Here is a 25854-nt window from a genome sequence, read left to right as displayed (position 1 = left end):
GTGTGAGGCAAACCTTTTCTCGGCCTTGTGGTCTTTTATCGACTCCGTCTGTGATGTTCACCCCTCTTTGCAATCCCATCGGCAGCCCTTTGGAGGCGCAGCGCGCTATTACGCTGCGCTGTCAGCAACAAAGCCACCCAGGCCCAACTTTGACATATTCAACGGTGCCCGCGGGTGCGTGTCACCGCAATATACCTTTGAGCTTAGATGCCGTCCTTCCGTAGCCCCACCCTCGTAGGCATGCTCGCGACTTTCGAGAAAAATCCTCATCCGTAGACTCCGAATGCAGCCTGAAGAAGGATACTAGGGCATGTCAACACCCAGTAGAATGATTCCCCCGCAGATGCTCGTGTTCAGAATTCTCGCTGGGCCATCTTGTTTCTGCGGCATCCCCAGCTGAAGTGCCGAGCCAAGAGGCTGGGTCAGAGGCTCTCGCAGAGCAGCGAGGCACACGATCTATTGATACCGAAGCATCTTCTGCGAGACATTTCGTGCAGCAGCCGAAAGATCGAGCTCGTCCAACGGGTAAGTACGTTCTAATCTACCGCTTTCATACAACCTTTTCGAAGAGTTCCTGGATGGGTTTCGCAGCCTACACCGACGGACGTTAGAAAATCGATACGCATGACAAGTTTCGTCAAACGGAAGGGAAAGGCATTGTAGAACTCACATCGATGAACTTCTCCAAGTCTTTATCGAGGTTGGCCAAATCGTCCTTGCGCTTCTTGTTCTCGGCGATGAGCTTCTGCTTCCTGCCCACCAGCTCGAGCCTCTGCTGCTCGAGAGCTTCGCGTCCCACTCGCTCGTGGCCGATGCGCGCAATCATCAAGGCGTCCTCGTCGGCGTCGGCGTGCTCTGGTTGCTCGGCGAGGAATTCTTCGACGGGGATGAGAGGTAGCTTCTGGTAGGTGTGGCTGGAAAGTCACAAGATGTTAACTATGGATGAAATTGTATCGACCGCGCCATATAGGAGAAAAAGACAGAAGAGTATAAAAAAAAAGCCTCTCCCACTTACTCGTAAGATTCGCAGGCCTCAATCTCGCCCTCGAGATGGCGCTGCTCGTAGTAGAGGTTCTGCAGCTGGAGGTGCAGGCGGTCGACCTCGTGGCGCGCCTCGGCGGTCTGGGCTTTTGTGTCCCTGGCGTCGAAGTTGGCGGACCGGTGCAGGCCGCGGAGGTGCGAGATGTTTGTGAGGAGGAGTTTTTGCTCTTTTGACAGGGCGGCTTGGAGCTCTGGCGAAGTTGAGCCTGACTCTTCGGCGGTGCGGGTGATTTCGGTGAGGAGGTGGAGGAGCTTGGAGGCTTGGTCTTGGGCGTAGCCTGAGGTCTGGAGGACCGCGCCGAGTTTCTTGTCTGATACGAGCTCGTTGGCTACCATTGTTGCGGTTTCTCGTGCTTTGTTCGTGGGGTTGTGAAGAAGTTGACGATGATGGGTGGCAGGGTATGGTGACAGCTGCGTCGGTCTCGATTTGAATTTCGTTGATGTGTTCGCCAGAGCTGATTTGCTCGATCGCCGTTTTCCGAAGAAAGGATTGTTCGTGAAAGCTTCGGGGTGAAGTCGGGATCGCGTGGTCTCTCTTGTCGCGTGCGCGCGCAAGGCTGAAGGGAAGGCGAGGTAAGGTCGTCCGGCGCGATCTGACGAATGGGATGGATTGGGCGGTTTTGCACCTTTTGCGCAAATAGACGGGTACGCTGAAAGGGCTAACGTACGCAGCTTTAGCTTTGTGGTTTGCTTGTGAAAGGTATTCGGTAAGGTGATTGAGGTTGCGCCTCAAAAGTCGAAAGCGTGGGCCGTGGCGTGGTGGTTGGATCTAGTCTGCTTCCGATGCTTTTGCCAATATTCCCATAGCTCACCACTACTGTACCGTGGCGGACGTTGGAAAATCAGTGCAGCCGCACCGCAGGGACCGTGCTTTCGGTAGCATTTCCCAGCTCCCGTGGTCCCGTCCTACCACCTCCAAGATGCTGAGAACCTGGACGGGAACACAATGTACACTACAATCTACAAACCGCCATGAGCGGCGTTCTGCTTGATCCTCAAGGCTGTGGACCGACTCATGCTCGGGCGGATCTCATGGTTAGGAGGAAACGGAACGGACTGGCCGTAGGTGAGATAAGGTAGGGAACGCATCGCACTGGTGAAGCACATGCTGGGCCGCAGCAAGTGATACCACAATACAGAGCTTACAGGGTAGAACATTACCGTACATACATCTTTAGGCACGCCATGGGGAAACTAGCTGGAAGCCTTATCGGATGGTGCCTTTGGGACTAAGCAGCTAAGGTACCTTGAGGATAGTCATGGACAACAATGAGACTCTAAGACATTGGATGTGGTCTTGGGGTTGTCCATCACAAGGCACGCTAGGGCGGGAATTTCCCCAATGTCGAGCGTCATCTCCCAAGCCTTTGGTTTGCCCTGCTGTCCGCAGACTAAGGTACGCATCATAAGCGGGAAGATCCGAATGGGAGTGGTAAGAGAGACGGTGGTTCCAGCGATTTTGAAGCTATTACCTGAGATGAAACTCTGGGGCTCCGTCATTATTGATTCCTGCCAGGTCGGAAACACATGACACCTGACGGATTTCCTCGAACCTCAACCCTGCTCCTTTGAAGAAGAGTCTCGGAGCTCTTTCATGCACATGCTAGTGTAAGGTGAATAGCGTACGGAGTACGGACCATGCCTTGGCCCCTCCGTCTCACAAGGCATTGACAGCCGTTGGGTCGTCATCCCAAGGCTTGGTTTTCTTACACATGTACGGAGAGCGCATGGCAACGGCACGGCAAGGCAAAGTCGGCAACGGGCTGCATGTTGGCATTCACGCATTTCTGAAGATCTTACACTAGTCCGTCACTCTGCGCCAACTTTTGTGTGTTTCATTGCTGCAGGTGCAACAGGTGAGCAGTAAGCACTCTCACTGGTGGACGTAAGAGAGAAAGAGAGAGAGAAAGAAAAAAGAAAAAAAAAAAAGGACAGTGGTCCCTTGTGGGAACGGGTGCGAGGAAGGGATGACGACGATTGGTGGCACGCATCAGAGGCCCGCCACGCCACGGCACGCGCGCCTTGGGCTGGGGCCGAAGTTTACCGGGCCATGCAGGCGCTGGACCCGCTCGGGGCCAGCAAAGCGAACCGAACAACAGCCTCGAGATTCACAGCTCATGCGGAATTCCCTCTCTCAACACATTGAGCTACTTCCCTTGATTGTGTTTTTGGCAATGGCTTGACTCTTCTGTCCTGCCCTGTCCTGAAGTAGTTCCAGTTGGTCTCTGGTTGATTGGACTCGGATGCTTTACCGAGTGCCTCTCTGTTCAGTCGCTTTTGTGTGTTGTTCCGATGGCGGGTGTCATGGCCCTTTAGAGCTGCAGAAAACCCCACATTGCCCCGAGATGAGAAGAGCCAACAACCCCGGCCTCTGCAAGGTACCTTACGAATACTATCCGTAAACCACTTTGCGCGGCTTGGCTTGGGCGCTTCCGCAACTCATTCGCAATTCCCTGTCGTAATAGTTTCCCTCTTTCCTTTGTTACTTTTGCTCGTTCTCTGTTTCTCTTCCCCTTTATCTCTCGGATCGCTCTCGGTAATTGAGTACAAAATACTTTGCGTCTTGCTGGCACAAAGCGCCAGTTCAGATCTTGGGAATTCGCCTCCCGCTCTGTCCTGTCTTGTCTATCAGGCTCTTTCTCAACTGCCAAAGCTCCCGTCTCGTATCTCTTGGCTCCATTATTTGCATCTGCTCACTGTTCGTCATTTTTTTCTTGAAAAAAAAAAAAGAAAGCAAAACGCACGTGCCAAAAGGATCCGATCCGAGGAGCTCTCGTTTTTGTTTCCTCGCAAGACAAGCACCCAAAAGTGTATCCGTACTGCATTTCGCCATCCGATACCATCCTCCCAAAGGTCCCCCTTGACCTTCCCCCCCAAGAAAGGCACCAGGGTCCAGCTGTTCTGTCGATCTGCGGCCTGCTCCTCTCCGTACTTACGCCCCGGCCAATCCGATTCCCGCATTGTTGAGATCCGCCCGCCGCTCAACTACCTCAACAGACTTAGAACGCTTTTTCATTTCCTGGAGAAAGCAGCTGCTTCTTTCGGTCCCTTCTTTTTCGGTCTCTATCCTGTCTGAGTCTCACTGGCCTGCATTCCTGTTCCCGTTCCCCTCCTCCTGCCCATCCCTCCCACGCTCCCTCCACCCTTCCACCGCCCGCCCTTTACGCCAAGGCCCCTCCCCTCCCACTGGGTGTATAAGCCAATAATTGCCATCGCCTCCCGCTCGTGGGCTTATCCGTAAACATCGACTCGTCCCGCAAATCTACAAACCACAACACAACCGCACTCCCTATCACCAAAACACCGCATATCTTCAGTGTAACACAACCAAAACCACAACTGCGGGACCACACTTGCACGTGTAAATCCAAACGAAGGCGAGACCGACATAGTTCAACATTCCGGAATCCCACCAACCTTTTACCTGGCTGCGGTCTCTACCGCCGAGCCCCCTACTCCGAACCTTGTTTTCGCTTGAAGCATACCCGAGGTGCTTCTGTTAATACCTACATATTTCTGACTTCCTGTTGGTTGAGTTATGGAACCCATTGCCAACATGGCTTCCCTCAAGTCACCTTGCAGCGGCGCCGCCATTCAGGACGACGACGACTTTACCACTGCCACCGCCTCGGGAGCTCAGACTGAAGGCTCCGAAGTTGCTCGGAAAAGACGACACTCCCATTTCATTCCTAGACGCAAGTCCATCGTCAACCAAATCATGGATGGCGAGGAGCACTTGCTACTAAAGGTATGCTCACTTGCCACCACAGACCTCGGCTGTTGTTCGGGGTTGCGTTTCTCTTTTTACAGAGACATTGTGAAAAGAACATATCCGGGAATGATGGGAGAAACATGCTGACAGTACTCCTCCACAGGTCGACCTCTTCCTGACCGAATTGGAACGCCGCCTCGAATTCCTCGAAAACTACGGCGAGCTCACTTTCGACTCGAGCATATCCCGCGCCTTCTCCACCCTCCAGACCGTCCGCGCTCGCTGCTCTTCCGCCTCGGAGGAGTACCTCGGCGCCGGACGCAGGCGCCTGCACATCATGGTGGAGACACTCGAGGCCCGGTACCAGGGCGCTCTGGCCTCGGCCGAATCCCTGAACGAGAAGGCCCGCGTCGGTATCGAGCTCCTGGACGACATGCTCACCGAGTTTGAGAACAAGGCGCACAAGTTGCGGGAGCAAGGCCTTGCCAATGCCGCCGATACGGCAAGCGCTTTCATGAACGAGGGCCGAAGGGTTGTGGACGAGAGCATCGGGCTCGCGCGGGAGGTCGTCGACGAGGGTATCGAGAGAGCCATGCGCGCCGCTGAGAGTTTGGAGGAAAAGATTGCCCACGCCGTCGCGCGGGCCAGGGAGACGAAACTCATCACCTACGACGACCTCCCCATGCCGTGGCGCATCAACCCTCACATCCGCGATGGATATCGCTTTACCGAGTCCAAGCTCGAGTGCATCTGGTCGGCCTTCCGCCCCTCGAACGAGCTGGTCAACATTTGGTCCCACGCCATTGGCCTCTTCATTGTTCTCGCCGTCGCCCTCTACTTTTACCCCCGCAACATCAACTTCCAATTCAGCACCAAGACGGATATCTTCGTTGCCGCCGTCTTCTTCTTCACGGCGTGTCTGACGCTGGTATGCTCGACAATCTGGCACACCATGAACGCCGTGGCCGACGTAGACGCAATCAGCATCTTTGCGTGCGTCGACTACACGGGCATCTCGCTGCTTATTGCAGCGTCCATCGTCACGACCGAGTACACGGCCTTCTACTGCGATCCCGTCAGCCGCTGGTTGTACATGGGTACGACGGCAGTTCTCGGCATCGGTGGCGTTATCCTCCCATGGCACCCGACCTTTAACGGAGCCGAGATGGCATGGGCCCGCGTCGCCTTCTTCTGCGGCCTTGGCGCAACGGGGTTCCTGCCGATCCTGCAGCTCTACTTCTCCCACGGGCCCGACTTCGTCTGGGAATTCTACACGCCGATTGCCAAGAGTATCTTTGTATACCTGCTCGGCGCTTTTGTATACGCCAGCAAGATTCCCGAGCGTTGGTGCCCGGGCATGTTTGACTACATTGGCGGAAGCCACAACTTGTGGCATTTGGCGGTTCTCGGCGGCATCTTGTTTCACTACACGGCGATGCAGTCCTTCTTTGCGAATGCTTTCCGTCAGGCGCAGGGAGAGTGTTCCGTCTTTTGAGGTTGAGGCGTGAATATATGCCGCGTTTCGGCTCGGGCTTGCTTCGATATGTCAGTCGTATTCTGCTGTGATGCGATTACGGAGAAACTTGCTTTGCCCGCGGTCATACTTCATCCTACTTCCCGGGGATACCTCTCACCGGAGTCTATTGCCTTTGTCTGCCGTTCAAAAGGGCTGTATGTCCTAGCCTTGCCCTGGACAGCAGTAGGCGCCATCTGGTGTCAGTCAACCCGACGCCTCCTCGGCTCCTGGTCCGTTACGTCAGGTTATGGTAGCCCGAGCATCAATGTCAATACTGGCAATCCTACATCGGCTTAAGCAGCTTGGGACATCATCCCAGGGCCGTCTTTCCTTGAGGGTGAAGAGGACAAGCTGCCAGGATCTTGACGTATGTCAGCCATAGAAACCTTCAACGTCTCGCAGGGCTAGGCAGGAACAGTGCCCGGCACTGGACTGGCCACGTCGACGAGGCAGATAAGCTGCCCCCGCTATCAAGATTTTGAAAATCGTACTTGGCTCGGCGCCGGGCCAGCGGTCGGAGTAATACTTATTGCATTGACCTGATTTTGTCTGTCCGCAACCTATGTCGGCATATAGAATAGAGTACAATACCTAATAGGCAAAAAAAGCTAGAAATCAGGGTTTGAGTTGAGGTTCTCACTTCCCCCTGCGCTCGTTAATAGAATAGATACCCATCTGTCTAAAAGTTGGACCTTGACCTTTTTGATAACACATACCGTCACTTCTTGTTGACTCTGCCGTTGCTCTTCTCTAAGGCAGACCATATGATGAGAGCCTCCTTTATTAAGATTTCCTAATGATCAAATTGGCCCGAATCCTCCTTGATAAGTTGTAGAGGTTCAGCATCTGAACGGGCGTAGTGTACGGTCCCCGTCACCTGCCTCTCCCAACTTTCCTCCCTCTGCACGCCTCGCTTTCCTGTCCTTACGCCTCTGCTCCCTTTTCCGCATCCCGACTTCCACTTCCTCTTCAATGCCTCAAAGTTGGGTGTCCATTTGCCTCGAGGGGTATGCTTCAAAGCCATAATATCGCTGAGACTCTCCTCTAGATCTTTGCTGTGATCCGACTAGGTGCTCAAAGAAGAAGAAGAGCCACTACTATCCTGATCTCCCCTCGTTAAAGTCCATACTCTCAGCTGTCGTGTTCGTCAGTTGTCACCAGAGTCCTATTCACGTGCTGAGAGGGCAGTGCGCTTTTCTGGTCAGTCGGTTGGTCGTCAACGTTCGCTGGCTCTTTGGCCGTGTAGGGCTGGGTTCGGGTCTGTTCGAATCGAGAGATGGCAGACGATTGCCGCCATTTGTTGTGTCGTCGCTTCCGGCGACTGATGACGGCACTTCCGTGTGCTCGCTGCTATCGTCCTGTTCGTCTTCATCGTCGTCTTCATCATTGTCCTCATCTTCGTCACATGTGCGCGGTCTGGCCCTGTTCCTGGCCATCGAAGCCTCATCTATCTCAGCCTTGTGCCTCATCCAGGCCGGGCCAACACAGCACCCGAGTCGGTCCAATATATAAGAGAAAAATGTTTCCAGTAGATTTTCAATAAGTCCACGGCTACAGGTAACGGTGGGGTGGTCGAGATTTCCTTTCTGATGGAATGGAGAAGAAGAGAAAGTATGGAGGCCAGAGATTTCTCGGTTGGGTAAGGGGAGGTAGGTACGGTTGTTGATATCGTCCGTGGAAACGGGCCTCAGGCCGGGCAGGAAGGAAGGCACGATCGAGATTTCACTTTATCACTCGCAACTCCAGATCACTACTTCAACCAACACCTCTATATAAGTCGTCAGGGGAAACTTTCTAAACTCTTCAATCTCCATCGTCTTTTTCTTCAACCCGTCTTTACCTCCAGAAGGAAGCCGTTTGTGTCATTCAATCGCGACATTTTGCGCTCACTTTGCATTCACAAAGTCTATTGTACATGGGTGGCGACGTAATACTCTGCAAAATGCCTGTGACATTTGATGAATCTGCATATAAGGAGATGAACTTGGGCGTCAAGCTTGACACAAGGAGACAGCAGAATGGAAAAAACTGGGCCGTACCCGGGGTTACTGTCGTCGGTCCATAGGCAATTGTTATGACAGGTCAACGCACAGTGCCTACTAAGATTCGTTCTGAACTTGCCTTTCCGTCCTATGTCTTGCAAGGTACGGAGCAGCTAAGGTACTTGTAGAGGACGAGAGTTGGATATCAAGTGACGAATGATTTACGAATGATCTTCTTATAGCATATAGTACTACTGACGGAAGCAGCGCCTGATATGCGTTTGCTTTTATCTTGGCAGTCGAATTCACTTACCAATGCACTGTCTACTGGATTCGCATGAAACTGGAAAACAAGGTGTTCAAGTACCAATCGTCGATGGTTATGTCGGCCTTCGATGTGTTCGTCATAGCATCTCGAGGACGCCTCATCGTCAGAAAGTGTAGCCGCATCGAAGGAATAACGTCCCTCTCAGCGTTGAACGCTATCTCTCTTTCCCATTGTTATCCTCCTTGATCCCCTCGGCTGGGAGTAGTCCCGGGTGCTGAGCAGCTGCCATCAAAGTCAAAGGTTGGAAACATGGCTGCGGTCGTCGTGATCCAGTGGTGGGAAAGTCCGCACCGCGTACCCTTCATCCATGAGGCGTTTTCCCAGAGAATGAATTCTTTGATATTCAGCTCCATCACTGACTGCAGTACAGCTAGCAGTATTTTTTCCTCCCTGGGCAATCGCTCTGGTGGCTGTGTGGACGCGACAGACCCGATCGCGGCTACTCACCAATGGCCTGACGGTTTCGAAAGCGAAGAAGGCTATTTGGGAGAGTTATGCAGTCTCTGTGATGGTCAAACAGCAAGTAGGAAATCAATCTCTTGACATTCATCGCTGATATCCGCCTTCGACAGTCGACCAAACTCTCAGCGACCGGAGCAACAAGCCCATCAACTGATCCAAAATAGCCTGTCAACCTTCAAGGCGGTATTGTCTACCCCGACTGAGAAGACACCGCATTGTGATGTTTTGGAGAGAGGAGTCATTCCACAAGCTGCACCTGCTGCGTCGCTCCAACATCCGTCTCACATCACCACCTACCTCGCCCAAGCTCGCCACAAACTTCAAAAGAGCCCCAAACAACACCCTTCTGTCTCGGCAACTTATTGTTAGGTGCAAAACATATCCAAAAGGCGATAGACACTCCTCGACGGGAGACTTTGTATGGCAAAGCAAGTATTTAGTAAAGATCTTGTAAAGTAGATGGGTTCAAGGTAAGATTTTGAGTGTAGGCAACTCGAATATTGGGACATCATAGCATCGGTCTAACCGCATAAGATGTGAGAGGGAAGCAGTTGAGTTTGGATCGGCCGGGCAGAAAGGTGGCATTAAGTTGACATCGAGACAGGGCTTGCGACATGGATTCCTCCCAATATGCGATATCAAGTGGAGGGCGTGATAGCCACGCGGGCCAACATTCTTCTCTGTCGCCCGGGTGGTGTTCCCCAACGAATACTCCACAAGAACGAAGCAATGATGAGATCTTGAGGCCCTAGATCATGGGATCACATTCATCACCTCTCGGCCCATGTCTAGTTTACAGTGGAAGGCAAGGCAAAAGTCATAGGTGAAATCATAGAAAAGCCATCTAGGGAGTTTTTATAGAATTCTCTGTTAGAAACCCTAAAATAAACCGACTTCTACCTGTGAAAGCTCAGATTAGCTCAAATTAGGCTCGATTCCATGTGCTGAAATCATAACCCGAACAGATGAAACGGACACTTGGTGATGAACGAGGGGGAAGGCTCTTAAGGTAGCTAACCACTTTCTATGACAGAGGAATTGCAACAACGTTAATGATATCGAATATTCCTATCGAAGATTCTGATGATGGTAACAGAAACAACTCTAGAAATCTCATGTCTCATCACCTGCCTAGGAGGCTAATGGTCACTTAAGGCAAACTAATTGCTTTGCTCAACTGTCACAAGGATAACGCCGATGTCCTTTGACGAATGACAACAGGTACCGGATTATCCTGCGAGTTGAAACCGGTTACCGAAGAGAGAGAGATATGCCATGAAGAGTAACATACAGCTCGTTCACCAACACGAGGCTATAAAGTTGATATCAGGACATGTGTGATATAGTTCCGGCTCTACAGCTGAAGCAAGCGTAGATTGGCGTGTAAACCGGAGCAAAGCTAGTCAACAGAGCCACCCTTGACCCAGCTCGTGAACTGATACCTGTCCTTTAACGCCATACGCACTCACCTGATTTACACCAAGATGCTCCTAGATACTGCCAATATCCTCCCCGGAATTGAGGAATCACTTGCTCAATACGTCTGTCTACGACCTCTAAGCATCGGACTTTCCCGCCAATGACCCATTTCCGAGCCGACCAGTCCCTCGCATCCTCTCACAAACATGGCAGCGTGTCCCATTAAACCCTCATCCCCGATCTGGGGAACCATCAGAGACGACATCAAAGCTGTTCACGAGGCCCTTCTCCAAAGACTCACACGCCAGACGTGGGGTTCTCTCTACCCTCATGCATGCATGTAACCCGACTACACAGTAGCCATTACCATCGAGCATCGGCCGACGCGCCAAGTTACCAATAACGCAAACACCACCGCAACTTCTTCAGCGGCGGAGGGAGCCATCAAATTATGAAGATCCTCATCGACGTCATCAACGACCAGACCAAAAGAAATTCGAGGCAATAGACTCTCTCTGGACAATTTCCCACCCGAAAAAAGGGCTGAACTAGGACGGAAAGTCGACGAAGAAAGGACCGAATGCTCGGTCCGCCATATCCCCATTCTCTCCTTCGAAAAGAAAAGCACAGCTCCTCGAGAAAGAAGCCCCCAGCTCGATAGTCTGTAAGCCGGCTCTTCTCTAGCCCACTCCATCTTCCGTTGGCGCTGCTGCAAATCAGAGAAATATCATAAGATGAAGAGCCCAAGAACATCATCATCACCAACCGAGGCAGCAACACTTGCGAATGCCAATCATTGGAGGGAGAAAAAAGCCACGAGGCCACCCGCGTGAACCCCGCACATCGACAAGCCCATGATCAACACTTGGAGATCTTTCCCCCCAACGCACCGCACCGTCTGCCTCGGTTTCAACCAAGACTGAACATCGGACCCCCTTCTCCTACCTGGGCAATCAACAGAGGGAGCGAAAGACTCGGTTCGCAAACTACACCTCATTCATCCCATGAGAATGCGACATCTGTGGACGCTGTAAGCTTGGCTGGCAACTCCAACCCTCACCGTACGGCCGAGGGTTCTAATGCGACAGTGTTCTCGGGACCTCGTGAACACTGATTCACAAGACCAAAACCCGCCTCAGGCGCGCACCCTCGTCCAGAGATCTCCAAACCTCGGCGATGCACAACTGAGACAATGAGACTGAGACATTCGACCGACGCACCACCGTTGCGGGTGCCAATACCGAAAGGACACCGCGGGCTGGCAGCCAGACCGACTCGAATGAATAGAATCGATACAACGGCCGGTCAACAAGCCAGGCAATTTTCTGGTCCCCCTCCAAGATGTCTGAGAGGGTGTATAGCAAATATCGAAGCCTGCTACACACCCCCTTAGTCAAGATCAGAAATTAGACAGAACTCTCACCCCGCCTTTGCCCCGCGAGAAGCGCTAGAAGAAAAAGATAGTGAGACATGCCATCGAAGAAAAAAAGCCTTACGTGGACAGACAACAGAGTAATGCCGACGTGGTATCGGAATCGCTCGGAAAGTGTAAAGACCTTCTCCCTCCACTTGTTGGTTCGATAGACCAGACAGAACCAGAAAAAAACAAAATCAAGCCTCGAATGACCAAACCGAAAAAGGGCCATCAAACTGTTGATCATTGCCCTACGAGCACGAAATACCGCCGGGTGGAAGCTCTCTGACAGAAGGCGCGATGCGACGCTACCTTGACGCCAGCCAGCAGCTCTAGGCCAAAGTTAGCAATGTCTCAGTTCTAGTCAAACAGCTAGACCTCTTCGACGGTCCTTCTAGAGGTTTCATCCAGTGTGGATATTCCGTCGTTGGAACCGGTGCGTCGTTTTTTGTCGTTAGGAACAGATACGGATTTGGGAGTTCCAACAAAAAAACGACGACCGAAAAAAGAAAGAAATGCCTGTAGTACGAGTACACTAGAAACGGGGAAGAACGCGTGAACCCCATCGTCGGATCATCGGACCCCAAATCTGTTGTTTGTTCTTATCCCTCTCCCTTCCGCCCACCACGGCGGAGCAGTTATGTCGATCACAAAGACGGATAATCCCACTGAACGGTACCCCAACGTCGTATGCAGACCTCCTCTGGGACAAAATCCTCGTCGCTGAGGCCCCCGGGGCTTCGCTTTTCCCTAATTGCTGGTAGATTTGCAGCGAGGGTCATGTCAATAGTCGCGACGCTAGCCCGCTCATCATTAGCCTCATCTGTGCCGTCCCAGACGCACAGTCCACAAGCGGGTTGATTTCGCGAAATGAATTGTCAGACGGCGTGTGAGTGGGATAAACTCTCCCAACATCGACAGTTGGAGGAATCCGGGGTGGCATATTACCGTAGGGCAAACAGCTCATGGGGCGTCTGTGGTCGTCCGTTACCTTTCACTTTGCTGCACTCCCTTTCTTCCTCTAGGCTTCTTAGCGAACGCCATCCGCGGCCTGGGCCTCCTGTATAGATTTCTTGGCCTGCATGTTGTTGATTCCAACCGCATGTACATGAAAAAGCAGGTGCGTCGCGTTGATGAGCTGTGCCGCGCACCAAGACCAGAGACCGGTCAGCTTCTCCTCTTCGAGACCCCTCTGCAGAATCGGGGAGATCATTCGTGAAATGAGCTCCCGCGGGTTCCCGCAAGCCTCATCGCTCCTCTCCGCATCGCGGCCCTTGATGGTTCGTCTCCCATAGTCATACCATGTCCTCTTGTAGAAAGTCGACCGGCGCTTCCCCAGGCCGCAAGGCTCCCGGTGTGAGAATTGAGAAGAGACCCGTTGCGCCTTTCCTTACCAGGACTCGGCCCACTGGAGGATTCAATCGGACCGGCCAATTCCCATGTCCGTCAGTCTTCTTGAGGTGTGAGCACCGCCCTGGCGGGCCATGGACCATGAGAAAGAAGGCTGGGCGATTTACAAAGAGGGGACCTTCTTGTCTGATCCTCCGAAAGAGATTCCACTCCCAAGGCACAACTCCGGGGGGCCAGGCTTCGTGAAACAAAAGAGAGCAACCATGACGGCATGCGGAGACCGATAGATCGTTGCGTAGCAAGTGCAAAAAAAAAAGGGCCCCCAATCCGGCCTCGTGGAAGGGGGGATGGATAGTGATGCGATTCTCACGACTCCTCAGTCAGCATCTGCGAGTGCATGGCGTGTACCCGCGATGCCAAGATGCATCTTACACACCCTTCACGTTACTTTGACCAACCACACCTACGGCCCGCGGCCCCAATGCGACTTGTGCCTGCATCTGAGGTGCATACACATCCTGGAAGTTTGAAGGATTCCATGAAGTTCGTAGTCGTGGGAGCGAGGTTTTCAAGGAGGCCCAAATGAAGGCTAAATGGTAAAATCGTGTGGTGGGCCGTGCCTTGGCATCCAATCCGTAAGAAGACTCTTCTGAAGGGGGTCGGTCAAGATCAGCTGCACGAAGGGCTTTGGGTTTCTTTGTCCCAGGTAGAAGCTGCTTCGACATCCCGAACCAGAAGCGTGGAGGTGGCAGCCCATATCTGTCGATTCAGCGTTTCATGTGAGCTCCTGAATAGACGTCGAATTTTGCAGTGAAGTTTGGCTCTTATCGTCGTCATCGTACCACTAACGCTGCCTCTTTGACCAGAGGTTCATATATTTGAGGGAGGATAGCCATGTGCTCGGCTCTAATCCACAAGGTTTATTCTGCCTATTCGCCTGCTCTGTGGATTCAAGTCGAGCCCGCCATGGGCTGAGAACCAAAAAGAGCATCGCGTCAAGCAAAGCCCTGCTCAATGAAGTCGTTTCGCGGGGGCAAGCTTCCTGGCTTCCTTTTCAATCTGGTATTTTGACAGGCAAACAGCTCAACAATTAGGGCGATCCGTTGGCTAGAATTACCATATCATGGGTACGAGCTCGGCCCTGGCCAGTCTGACACATTGTAGCTTTGTTTCTTTTGAAAGGCAGTGGAACCGTTAGTCCGTTGGTTTTCGAGATTTTGAGGAGGGGGCAAAGACCCAAAAGTTCTTTGGGGCGCCAGGGGTAAGAACAAAAATCTAGTGGAGAAGTGGATGAGATGAACGTGGTGGAAAAGCACCTAGTCCTGGTCTTTGTAAAGTCTGCCCAGGATGCGATCATGTTCCCCGGGCGCGACGTGGATAAGGTGCCTTGGAAAAGTGGATGAGCCTTTTTTCTTTTGTCCGAATCAATCGTAAATGCCTCCGCTCTCAATACATTGACAGTTGATAAGGTTTACACTGCTCCGAGCCCCCGAGCGGCATTTGCTTCAAGGGCACGTTGATATATTGCGGCCCAAAGAGGGGCCGTCTGTTGTTGCTTTCTTGTGCGCCAGTGTAGACTGGTACGGATACAGACACTTCCATCCGCATGTTGTGACTTACCCCCATCGGATGTGAGCAATGGGCTGCATGCTGAGGAAAACTCGATGGAGGTCGAATCACGTTCTCGAGGGTGCCCGAATAGCACCCTGCCGTTGTTGCAAAATGGACATTCTCCCGGCGCGGCGAAGCCTTTCCGCTCCCACACATGCCCTGCGCCTGGGCCGACAAGAATTGCCTCTTGAAGTCTCGCAAGGCGACCAGTCGTTTTCTCTTCTTCGATGCCATCTTGCGGCTGACGAGAGAGGATGGCATGACGGGTTCCAGTCTTGATGGAACGTCTCGCTTCCTATGCCACGCTGCACTGTACACTACGTGCTCACAGGCACGCCATGTGGGTGGCATCCGGACCCGGGTAGCGGAAGCCATTCCCCTTGTGTGCTTCGTTGCCTTTTCTGAGAACTCAAGATCGGAGAGGACAGGCTCTACGGCTTGCTGGGTGGACGGTGGACCTATGCGAGTGAGCCGGTGGGCCTGCCGTGACGAACGCGTGCTTACGAGCGTCGCTCTTGATATCAGGATGTGTCGTCACGCATTGATGAGGGGAACAGAGATCTCGGCTTGGGTTCATTGGCGGGGCGCCCTCCTGAGAAAGGTGTGAGCCCATCCATAGCCTCTACTCTGTCCTCCGTACCACACTATGGTAAGCACCTCGTACTGTTAGTACCACGTTAGTGTAGACAAACGACTACCCGCGACTGACAGCCGTTGACGGAATTCTTCAAGGTGCGCCCTAGAAGCTTGAAGAGAGGCCGACGCGTCCTTGGCCGGCTACCACTCGGCCACCAGGCTTGCGGAGTGCGGCGTAGCTTCGACGCTTCGCTGCCCCTGGATTACCATTTCGGGAGGCTGGCCAAATGGGGCTAGTTTCCCGTTCCGCCCGCCTTTAGCGACCTCCCGAAAACTGCTGGTCGCCCGGTGCCGGACCCGCTCCGTCGGCGCTGTCTACGCCTCCCACGGATCTGAGTGGTTTTTCCCTCCAAGACTCCTTCAGGCTTCGATAGGCGCCTCTTGTTCTGTGTATTTTACCCGGGGGACTCCATGGTCTATTCGTGCGTGTCTTCTCACTGTAACCCGAGTCTCATTGCAAGGGGAACGACCTAAAACCCCGACGGGCCTCGGCGGTTCGGGATGGACCACGGCGACGTATACCATCAACGGTAGGTATTACGGCCGGCTCTAGTGTCATCATCGCGTTCATTCAGGGTCCGCAGTGTCTGACGATAGATGCCTGCAGCCAATGGATCTGACTCGATCAATGTTTCTATCGCAACAGGAGACATGCTTCTCATTTTTGGATCGATCATGGTGGACGCCGTCTGCCAGCCAGCCCGCCCCGAGCTACCTTGGCGATCTGGTCCGGCTCCGGGCCCTCTCACCGAGGATCTTGTGAGAGCCTACCCGGCCATGCTGTGACTAGAGCCGGGCGTTGGGCGTTGGGTGTCGTGGCGTAATCCACCATTGATTCGGTAGACCATGCCTAGTAGGTCCAAGGGAAGTTGTTGGTCATCCGTTGCCGTTCCATTATCTGGTACCGACGTCACAGGTGAGCCGTGTATGTCTTCCTCTACTGCGATGACAGGATAGGAATCCTCATGCTGAAGTCGGTGCAGCCAGCGAAACAATGCTGGTCATTGGCTTGCTCGCTTCAGAAAGTTCTTCTTGTTGTCGGCAAGGGCTAGGCTCGTAGACCACGGTAGCTGTTACATTGAGCATGCATACAGCGGGGCTCTCGCGATGACAATGATTCGGCTTCAGGACCCGACGATGTGGTCAAGCCTCTTCCCCGAGTGGTCCGGATCCTCAACCTTTCCGGAAAGAGTCGATTCCCTGATTGAGATGGTAGTCCCTCTAGTATGCCGTACTCAAGAATTTGTCGAAATTTCCTAAGGGGCTCTTTGTCTGAGACCGAAATAGAGCTGGTCGCTGGCGGGAGCAGAATCGAGTATTGTTGCTCAGCGCACCAATCCGATCCGGGCAACGGGTTTATCGATGGGCAAGATATTCCAAACAACCTAGAGGTTGGCTGACGCCATGTCGTTTGCCATAATAAAATGACGGAAATGACGAAAATTCGGCTTTGTCATTTGAATGCAAGCTAAGGTTGCGTTCGTTGTCTGGACCCAAAATCGCGGCCGAGCGACAAATTTGCGGCACTTCGCATTTCCGCATGTTCGAGAAGCTCTTCCGAAGGCTGTCACAACAAAACAGTGCCAACGCCAACGCCAAGCTAGGACCCCTCCCTGTGGCTTCTGGTATTGGAAGGTCTTGTATTCAGTAGATGTGACAGGAGGCACACTGTTGGGATTCTGAACGGTCAATCAAGAAGGTGACTGCAATTCCTTGTCTAAGTGGTTTTCGACCCTACAGCTGTGACTACTCAGATCGCGCCTCAACCTGGTTGCGAAGTTGACAATCGAGACGATTTGACAGCCCATAAGTTCAACTCGAGCCAATAGGATGGATACCTTGAATCTCAGATATCTGACGGGTACAGTCGATCAAACCGCCTTCCACTTTGTGCAGATATTCCGGCGATGCGGCTTGCCGTACCGAACTACTGTGTACAATGCTGTTTCGAGACTACCAACTTTCATCCTCAGCCTGACACCCGGGTCATGGATGTAGGGCAGATAGAAATGACATGAGCCGTATACGCCGAACCAGTGACCGATGGGATTGATTTCGAAACCCTTCCTCTCCTTATCCGAACATCGATGTCATCGCTGGACTTGCGGAAATCCCTATTCGATAGTGCATTGAGGTTCATACTGAGTTAAACTTTGTCGGATGTCACCAGTCCGCGGCTACAGAGCCACTATAGTGCGCTGGTTCATCTAGTGCGCCGTCTGGTAGAGACTAATATCCGTAGATGAAGACACCTTTGTGACGCCCAGACACGCCAGGCTAGCTGAGCAGGAGTCTGCGATGGTGGTGGTGGTGATTGTGATTTGTGGTGGTGGAGGCGTGTTGCGGGGTGGTGTGCCAGGGGTAAAAGGTGTGGGTGGGACTGCTGCTGGGTGGTCGTCTTTGGCTGACCGAAATGGACATGTCTGTGCAAGAACAGGGGACCACCAACTCGAGGGGGTGGCATCAAGGGTCGCGGAGCTGCGGGAAGTCTCTCCTACCGCGCTGCGCAGTGTCGGCTGCACCCCTATGTCAGGCACATCATTCCGCGCTGCGAAAGACGCTGCGAAAGACGTACGTCTGCGTAGCTCATGCAGAAGTCAGGATGGTTCAGAACCTGCAGTGACGGGCATTGAGCTGTAGGGCGCGCCGAGACACGAGTTGAAATTTGCTTTTTGCTCAACGGGTCCTAGGCTCGGAGGAAGCACTTAGGGCTTCTCAACCCGTCAATGAAGCACACAATCCGGCGACTTCAAGGCCATCCTTTCGCATCGGTCGATTGGAATGATTTCCAGGTTGTTGGGCCTCGTGGTTGGCCGAGCCAAGCGAAGAGAAGCACAACCCCACCAGCTTTGCTCCAGCGCTGTGCTCCACGGTGACTGCCAATCGATCTGCAAAGCAGGGGCTCGTATGGGCAACGCAATGAGACACATTGGCCATTCACATCTTTCCGATCGTTTCGTGGGCGCTGAGAGGCTCAGGGACGGCACGCCCATATGAAGACTCGGCGGCGTATGCGCGCTGACGATTGATTCGGGTCACAAAATCGTTGACGACCATAACGATCATGGCCACCTTAACCTGGAGCTGTAGCGCTTCGTGATCCAGGTGGAGTGGGAGCTGAATGCCTTGCCTTGCCTTCCAGGCTGCTGGGAAGCAAACTTCGTCTTTGCGCGCGCACTTGGTCAATCTGCTCCGTAGATGGCCATCCATTCACGCTTCCAAAGTGATGGAACGCCGGGATCTTGCCCCAGAGATCTCTTTTTGGCTGACAGGGCTCCGAACGCCATGGCAATTGACATGCCTTAGCATGGTTTCTTGAAATTGAAGGCGCCTGGCAAAATGAACGGTGGAGCCCCCTTTTCTGAGTGTGCTTGTTGGTCTTGGCCCTTAAAACATCGCAACCAACAACAACAAGGTCTTCGGAAGACTCGTTGCGGGCAATGGCCATAGTTGCTAGCATTTCTTCCCCGCGCGGAATCGCCAGACCGTCATTACACTTTCCGGATAGTTGGAGCTGGCTGGAAACCAAGACGGGTGTCCACAGAGGTACGTTGCTAGCGATCGTTGTCTTTCTTTTATGGTGATCATTCGTCCCATGCTGCGTGCTAGCTGCTGAGTACAGAAGCCACCACGTTAGTCGCAGTTGGCACAATTGCGGCTTCGCTCTTGGGCATGCTTGAAGGTTGGAACGAGACTTCTGCGAGACAGTACGTGAAACCCTCCTTGCTTGTCTCCTCTGTGTCTCTCTCGATTTGGCACCTCTGCTTCTCTCACCGTTGAGAGAAGATCAAGACATGAGGTTCCTGCGGACAAGCAAGGGGAGCCGATGGTTTGCCTCCCTTTCAGCTGGACAAGCGACGCAACAGGCAAGGCATTGCTCAGCCCTAAAATCGGCTGGCTGCTTTTGCCCTCCCTCTGCTATGCAAGTACGTACGAGCCGTGGGTATCCGTACTCCGTACAGAGAATTCATAGAAGCGTTACAGCTTTGTAAGTCCAGGGGTGCCATGTCGGGCCTTTGACGTAGCCAAGGACTATATTGACAGACATTAAGAGGCGTTTTCTGCGAAGTGGCAGTAAAGTGCAACGTCCGGATTTGAATGTGGGCCAACGTGGCAAAGAGTCGTCAACACGTTGCGTTTAGGTATTCTTGGTCGCGGAATAGACCGATTCGACGAGGTACACAAACAGAAGAAGCGCACCTGGCGTCACTTCTGGTTCCTTTTGCTTTGGTAACTTGTCTGTGCACAGCGAGAGGCACGCACGTTCTCGGCACTTTGCCAGCAGCACCAGAAGGCTGGGATTTCGGGAAGCCGCTATTCAGCTGACTCGCGGGCACTAGCCACGCAGCTTTTAGCTATGGCTCAGCCGCCTTCGAAACGCTCGCTCGAGTACCAAACAATGGGAAATGGCTAAAGTGGTTTGTTCGGCTTGCTTCGATCCATCTCGTTGCTGGAGTATCGCAAAAGAGAATGGTAAAGTCAGGAAGCAAAGCTAAAGCGGTGAGAGATGCCGGGCAAAGCTGAAGCCGAGCCATGATTGTCACCGGGCTCTTCGTGATGGCAAGGGCTAAGGTGAGACATGCAGGCGCATTGCAACGAGGGAAACGTCAGTGAGAGACATTCGACTGGCAATGTCTCGCTCGCTGCCGTGCCGAGGGAGCGGTCGGTGATGGAGGTGAGGGATCTGAGTCAACTGACGGTCGGTGGTGCATCCGATACGCGCCACACCATGTGTACAGCGTAGACAGCGTCGATAGCTGGGCGTGTTATAAGCCCCAAGGCATGAACGGTTGGTAGAGGCTGAGGTGAGGTGGCATCGGCAGAGCACGGCACTGTTGGAATTTGCTAGTGAAAGCCCTGGATTGGGTTGGCGGGAGGCCTTGAAAAGCCATGCGCGGCATGCTTTGTTTGAGTTTTCTGGGGATCGATTTGCCGAATGTTGTTCGACCAGACCAGACCAGACCAGACCAGACCAGAAATAAGATCTCCGTAGAGACGAAAGACTGCGGTATCCGTAGAACGAGAGGGTTGAATCGAGGTCAACTTTCAGATCGGGGTCGTTAGGTGGTCCAAGATTGGGTCACGCGGTTGGGGTTGAGTAGAGGCGGCGGCCGGCGCGCAGCGGCCACGGCGGCAAGAGAGCACATCACAGGGACCTAGCTGGATAGCTCGAATGATAGGCTCGACGCGTGAAGAGCATGAAAACCGGAAGCAGGGGAGTGCGAGGGGCTCGCAGTGATCTTTCCCAATTCAGCCGTCGAACTTTACCTTATGTCATGTCTGACACGGGACATGGGTGACGGGCAACTGCAGAGAAGATGTGACTCCTTCCATGCCTTCCTCACCAGCTTACCTTGGTTGCGTTATTATCAACACGGAAAGTCTTCGTACTCAACCTGGAAGGTACGGAGTATCCATCCTCAACCTGCCTTGGGCAACGCCACCGCCCACTATATGCCAACTTGGCAGGAACAGGATGGACAATCGTGGAAGGAGAGCTGAGCAGTCCAAGAAACGAAGAGTCATGGAAAGAGAGAGAGGGAAAAGCCACCATGACAATATGTTGGAAGGCAAATTGGACGGCATGGTGCCCATCAAACCAGGGGCAATTCGTGCTGTGCCCCCTTCGCGTGATGGAAAGGATTGATGAATGAGGGACTGCAGAAGCACATTTCAAGCCAACCGAGATATTGCATCTGGGTGATACTCCGTAAAGGTGCCCAGGAATGTTTTCAGCACACTTGTCGACACGGGTTGTGCGCATTGTGAGTGGTGAAATATTTAGCGGGACGCCGTGGACTGTGGACAGGTGCTGAACAACACCGGGAGAAAGATCCACTGAATACCCTCGTTGAGGCCTGTCTGCGGCCTTGACTGGTCTCTCTGCTGGTGGGGTTACTCGATGGGCATCCAGGATTTGGTCCGCCACGGAAGATGCAGCACCTTAACTGGAGCGAGGTGAGCAGCCACGCAGTACGGAGTACCTGAGCAGTCTGGAGGTGGAATTCCCGGCCACACGACAGCAGCCCGGCCAGGTTGAGAGTCCCCCGGCCGCCGATGTGGGTCTGTTAACAATGCCCCATCTTTTCTTCCCACGTTCACGCCCCCCTTTCGGAAGAGTGATTACGAAGTACACCCCTCCCCCCTCTTTCAGGCTTTCCTCCTCCTCCTCTTCCTCCATCTCCTGCGTCCGTCCCTCTGCTTATTGCACCAAGCGCTCCTCCTCTTCCAATTCTCCTCTCCTTTTGGTGCTTCTTTTTTCTTTTTTCTTTTTCCCCTTCCCAGTCCCTGGTCGGCGGCCATCAAATCCACACCCTACCCCACCAGACTTCACCCTCCCTCCTAGCGTCCCTCGAATCCAACAACACAATGGAAGGCCATGAAAACCCTCCTCTCCTCTTGCTGTGCCTGTGCCTCTCTTCCATCCTGGGCCTGGTCCATCAATCCCTCAATTCCATTCTCACGCTAACCTCCACACCCCTGCCATGAAGACTGTCGCCTCCCCAATAGGGCATGCAGACGACGATGCATCGCCTCACGCGAAGCTCGCTGAGTTCCGTCCCACCGTCGCCGCCAGAGAGGGTCGTCGGAATTTTTCCTACAAGGACGCCCATCATCGTCACCTAGTCTATGTCCCTAATTGGCCCCTGTCCACGCCCAACTATACTGTACGAAGTAGCCTGCCCATGTCAGTCCCAGAGTTGGCCGACCCATCACACGCAAAATACCCGTTCCCGAGTCCTGCCTGGTCCGTGGAGTCGTGGTACCCCAGCATCTCTGGCCTGGACCCCGGGACCAGCGCCGCGACTGGTTGAACCTGATGGTACGGAGTACACTACGAAGTACACACCAGAGCGCCCGAGTGAAGGAGAGAGACAGACAGACAGACACCACACACCCGCACGCCTCTGCAGAAAGTTGAACGGACACTACCCAGTAGCCCACGCATCGATGTACATAATGATGTCCCACCCTCCTTCTTTTCACTCGAGGGTCCTCTTGATCGGTTCTGGGCTCCTTCGTCGTTGCTTCTGCTCACGTCTCTCCTTGATACCCCGAGTTGCTGTTGCTACGCTACCATCAACCGGCATCGCCCTGACCTGTCCTCCAATTACGGACCATGACGGTAGCGATATAGCCAGAGACGTCTCTGTCCCATGCTGCAAAATCTCGCCGACAACTTAGACGCCGCTCGCCCTACCTAGTTCGCCGGAACATATACGAATATCTGGGAATACGGTTCAAGTAAAGACAAGACTTGAACTTCAGCGGGACTGAGGACGTCACTTGGGGAAATTGTTCAAACTACACGCCATTTAGAGGGCATCCGACACCGAAAACAGCCGTCAGGACTACGATCATCACTGCTACGATATATCACTACGCTTGAGCACCATTGCTATACTGCGATACTCGTACACGCATTGTCCAAAGTAGTATTGGCCACTAGAACAGGACCATCATCAAGCGGCTGCCCGACTCGACAACGAACGGAAATTCGAACGGCCGTACATATTTCAGTCGCCCGTCAGCTATAATTCGACCATGGCCAACGAATCTCTCGCAAGGGGAGGCTGCCCCATCCCATTCTACTCTGCGAGCTTGTTTCCAATCGACGAAGGGTGTAAGTTTGATGAGCTACAGCATGACGGGTCAAGTTGTTGACCTTTCATAGTTATCGAAGGCCGGCTATGCCAAAACTTGACCGCGACCTTACAGTGTTGCTTGCCCTGCCCGCTTACGGACTGGGTCTACCCGGATTACTTCAACACTCTGACGACGGCAGCCAACTGGGTCTGCGTCGCTAGCGCAGCATGCTGTCTCTTCCTCCTGATATCATGGGCTTTTCTGCCTGTTGATAAAACCTACAGACATTACCTCAGCATTTGCTTGACAATAGCTGTGTTCATCATGAACGTAAGTAGCCCGCCCTTCGAATAGGGACGAGGGAGACTGACTTCCCCTTTAGCTTGGCTTTGTCGTGCCACTTGCTGATCAACCGGAGCAATGCTACAACGACATCACACCGCACAGCATGAAGTCGAGCAAAGTCTGTGGTGCCTCTGGGGCCTTTCTCTTGCTCGGAGGCTGGGCCGGTGTCATGTGGGTCTTCTTGCGATCGTTGTCCCTGCATCTCCAGATTTGTTGGCAAGTTGTCGTGGGCCGCAACTTTATGATTTTTGCCCAAGCTACGGGCTGGGGCATTCCGCTTGTTGGCATCGTCGTTGCCCTCGTCTTCAGTGGCGTGTCGTTCCGATTCGGCGCTACTTGTCACATCAACCACAAGAACAGTCTTGCCGATTTCTGGATACCTCTGCTGGTATTCGCCGGTCTCACGGTCATCATCCAATTCGCCACTTTCGGATATTGTATCAAGGTCTATCTTGCTTCCCTAGCGGATAACAGTGCGTCGACAGAAGGGTCGAGCTTGCCCACATACAGCAATAGCATCCAGACCATGAGCCCCCGTCAAGCATACCGCCGAGTGCGACGTGTCATTTCTCTCCAATGGCGAGGTATTGCTATTGTTCTCATCATCATTGCCGACGTCATCTTCTTCTCTGTCGTCTTCGTGTTCCAGGACAACACGGTCCAGGCAGTACATGACGACGAGAGCATAGCCCAGGCTTGGATTCTCTGTCTTGTCAGCACCAAAGGTGACAGGACGAAGTGTTTAGACAAGGCTAAGAACATGGTTGTCAACGAGGCAACTATTACGGCGGTCCTCATCCTTCTGGCGGTAAGTGACGCGCCCCTATGCCCTGTACACTTTCTCGGGTGACTGACTTGATCCAGATGAATGGTATCTGGCTGCTCTTCCTACTGGGTCGCTGGGCCATGGTCCTTGGCTGGGTGGACCTTTTCAGCTCCTGCCTAGGCAGAAACAAAAAGGAATTCGTATCGGTGGATGCCAGATACGATGTCAAGAAAGACACACGTGCGTACGAGATGCTGTCCAGAGACTCGAGCGCTGTTGTAACACCAATCTCTCCAGTCAAATCCCCCATCGTAAGTCCCAACAGCGAACGACGAAGAACGCCGGATTACTTTGGGCAGACCGCTCGCTATCAGCCGCCGATGCGGTCGTTCTCGAGTCCTCGACCGCCGCAAACACCTCCCACCTGGGACGCGCGAGCGACTTACGCTCGGCCCGAATCACGATCCCGAGGGGACGGCTTCGATGACATGAACCCACTTGGGATGAACCGTATATAATGAGACGAAGCAGCTGGTCATGACGGAACGAGAAGAAGAGAACGAAAAAAAATAAAAACGGAGAGAACAATGCGTCTGAAATCGGACGAAACCATATTTCAAGCGCCTGCTTTTAAGCGCGCGCGCAACAATACCCGACAACATAAAAAGAGCGGCACGATTCGGCCGAAGTTGGATCTTTGCCCGCGCTGATCCGCGCTGACGATGAACACTGATCAGTGTCGTAAGAAGAATTTGAGAAAGATGATGTAATGTGGAGGAACCACCGGCCTCGTCGGCCATGTCAATATGTCAGAAAAAATCAATGTAATATCAGCGTCGGCGTCTCGGTCTCGTTTATGCCGCGAAGGAATGCGAAGAGTACGTTGCCCCCACAATTTAAAGACCCGAAGGAAAGGATTGTGGGAAGGTCGGCGGCGGGAGCCTCTCTCTTATTGATGGATGTGGGCCATGGGCCTCGGCGCTTCAGTATCGGGGCGGGAGAGGGAACGGGATCGGCGGAACGAATCACGATTGACGGACATGTAGGAGCAGTTGAGAGTCCGAAAAATAGAAGAGTCACGCGACAATTTAATGCGAGATGGCCTTATCAAGTACCGGATTGTGCATGTCCTTAGTTCCCTAACGGCCCAATGGGTGGAAACATGAGGAAACTACCGAACAAGGATGGTGGTGGTGGTGGTGTTGCTGTGGGTGGGATTATGGGATAAGCCCGCCCGGAAGATGCGGAATGGTCGGGGTTTTCACGAGTGATGCGAGGAGCAGCAGCGGAGGGGGGCCAAACAAATCTCAGCAATCGCATTGGAGCGAGCCATTGATCAAGTGCCATGTCATCCAATTCCATTGCATCCCAATGCCTTCCGCTCCGGCTTCTTCGGAGGGACCCAGGTCTTGACTTCTGCTAGGCTTATGTGATGTAAGCGGGAAGTGCAGATTGACTGTTCGGGCAGTGGACGGACTTTTTCACTCATCTGCCCATTCTTTTGATTATAAGTAGGTTGGGCTTCCAAAAGGAAGGAATTTTCACGTACGAATGTAGCCCCCTTTTTTCTTACACTTGTAACAAAAAAAATAGTCTCGTCATTTATACTGAGAGACTCTGACCGAAACGTGTGCATGACTTCTGACGACGAGGCATCAACGACGACGAACTGTTGATCCTAGCTT

At 53.1% G+C, this 25854-nt stretch overlaps 9 protein-coding genes across 9 annotated transcripts; 4 read left to right on the top strand and 5 right to left on the bottom strand.

Annotated features, from left to right (window-relative positions):
* Positions 1-53: 53 nt before the first annotated feature.
* On the top strand, positions 54-400 carry CLUP02_06088 (uncharacterized protein; the record flags this gene model as incomplete). Its single annotated transcript, XM_049285092.1, has 3 exons — positions 54-174; positions 239-272; positions 328-400. 3 exons carry the CDS (start codon positions 54-56, stop codon positions 398-400), a joined length of 228 nt encoding a protein of 75 aa, XP_049142235.1.
* On the bottom strand, positions 304-2058 carry CLUP02_06087 (uncharacterized protein; the record flags this gene model as incomplete). The annotated part of the gene is made up of 5 exons (XM_049285091.1): positions 304-456; positions 557-592; positions 671-914; positions 1016-1634; positions 2010-2058. The coding sequence occupies 5 exons, from the start codon at positions 2056-2058 to the stop codon at positions 304-306; spliced, it is 1101 nt and encodes a 366-aa protein (XP_049142234.1).
* A 2539-nt stretch (positions 2059-4597) lies between these two features.
* CLUP02_06086 (uncharacterized protein) lies at positions 4598-6248 on the top strand (the record flags this gene model as incomplete). Its single annotated transcript, XM_049285090.1, has 2 exons — positions 4598-4789; positions 4917-6248. The coding sequence occupies 2 exons, from the start codon at positions 4598-4600 to the stop codon at positions 6246-6248; spliced, it is 1524 nt and encodes a 507-aa protein (XP_049142233.1).
* Positions 6249-7438: 1190 nt separating this feature from the next.
* On the bottom strand, positions 7439-7738 carry CLUP02_06085 (uncharacterized protein; the record flags this gene model as incomplete). The annotated part of the gene is made up of 1 exon (XM_049285089.1): positions 7439-7738. One exon carries the CDS (start codon positions 7736-7738, stop codon positions 7439-7441), a length of 300 nt encoding a protein of 99 aa, XP_049142232.1.
* Positions 7739-12904: 5166 nt separating this feature from the next.
* Positions 12905-13623, bottom strand: CLUP02_06084 (uncharacterized protein; the record flags this gene model as incomplete). Its single annotated transcript, XM_049285088.1, has 2 exons — positions 12905-13181; positions 13595-13623. 2 exons carry the CDS (start codon positions 13621-13623, stop codon positions 12905-12907), a joined length of 306 nt encoding a protein of 101 aa, XP_049142231.1.
* A 691-nt stretch (positions 13624-14314) lies between these two features.
* CLUP02_06083 (uncharacterized protein) lies at positions 14315-15448 on the bottom strand (the record flags this gene model as incomplete). The annotated part of the gene is made up of 4 exons (XM_049285087.1): positions 14315-14610; positions 14700-15109; positions 15165-15236; positions 15294-15448. The coding sequence occupies 4 exons, from the start codon at positions 15446-15448 to the stop codon at positions 14315-14317; spliced, it is 933 nt and encodes a 310-aa protein (XP_049142230.1).
* Positions 15449-17678: 2230 nt separating this feature from the next.
* Positions 17679-18681, bottom strand: CLUP02_06082 (uncharacterized protein; the record flags this gene model as incomplete). The annotated part of the gene is made up of 2 exons (XM_049285086.1): positions 17679-18048; positions 18413-18681. The coding sequence occupies 2 exons, from the start codon at positions 18679-18681 to the stop codon at positions 17679-17681; spliced, it is 639 nt and encodes a 212-aa protein (XP_049142229.1).
* Positions 18682-21956: 3275 nt separating this feature from the next.
* On the top strand, positions 21957-22286 carry CLUP02_06081 (uncharacterized protein; the record flags this gene model as incomplete). The annotated part of the gene is made up of 1 exon (XM_049285085.1): positions 21957-22286. The coding sequence occupies one exon, from the start codon at positions 21957-21959 to the stop codon at positions 22284-22286; it is 330 nt and encodes a 109-aa protein (XP_049142228.1).
* A 730-nt stretch (positions 22287-23016) lies between these two features.
* CLUP02_06080 (uncharacterized protein) lies at positions 23017-24687 on the top strand (the record flags this gene model as incomplete). The annotated part of the gene is made up of 4 exons (XM_049285084.1): positions 23017-23095; positions 23147-23388; positions 23441-24211; positions 24268-24687. The coding sequence occupies 4 exons, from the start codon at positions 23017-23019 to the stop codon at positions 24685-24687; spliced, it is 1512 nt and encodes a 503-aa protein (XP_049142227.1).
* Positions 24688-25854: the final 1167 nt, after the last annotated feature.

Source organism: Colletotrichum lupini, chromosome 3 (genome assembly GCF_023278565.1).
Source record: "Colletotrichum lupini chromosome 3, complete sequence".
Taxonomy (NCBI): domain Eukaryota; kingdom Fungi; phylum Ascomycota; class Sordariomycetes; order Glomerellales; family Glomerellaceae; genus Colletotrichum; species Colletotrichum lupini.
This window is presented reverse-complemented; position numbering and strand designations above follow the sequence as displayed.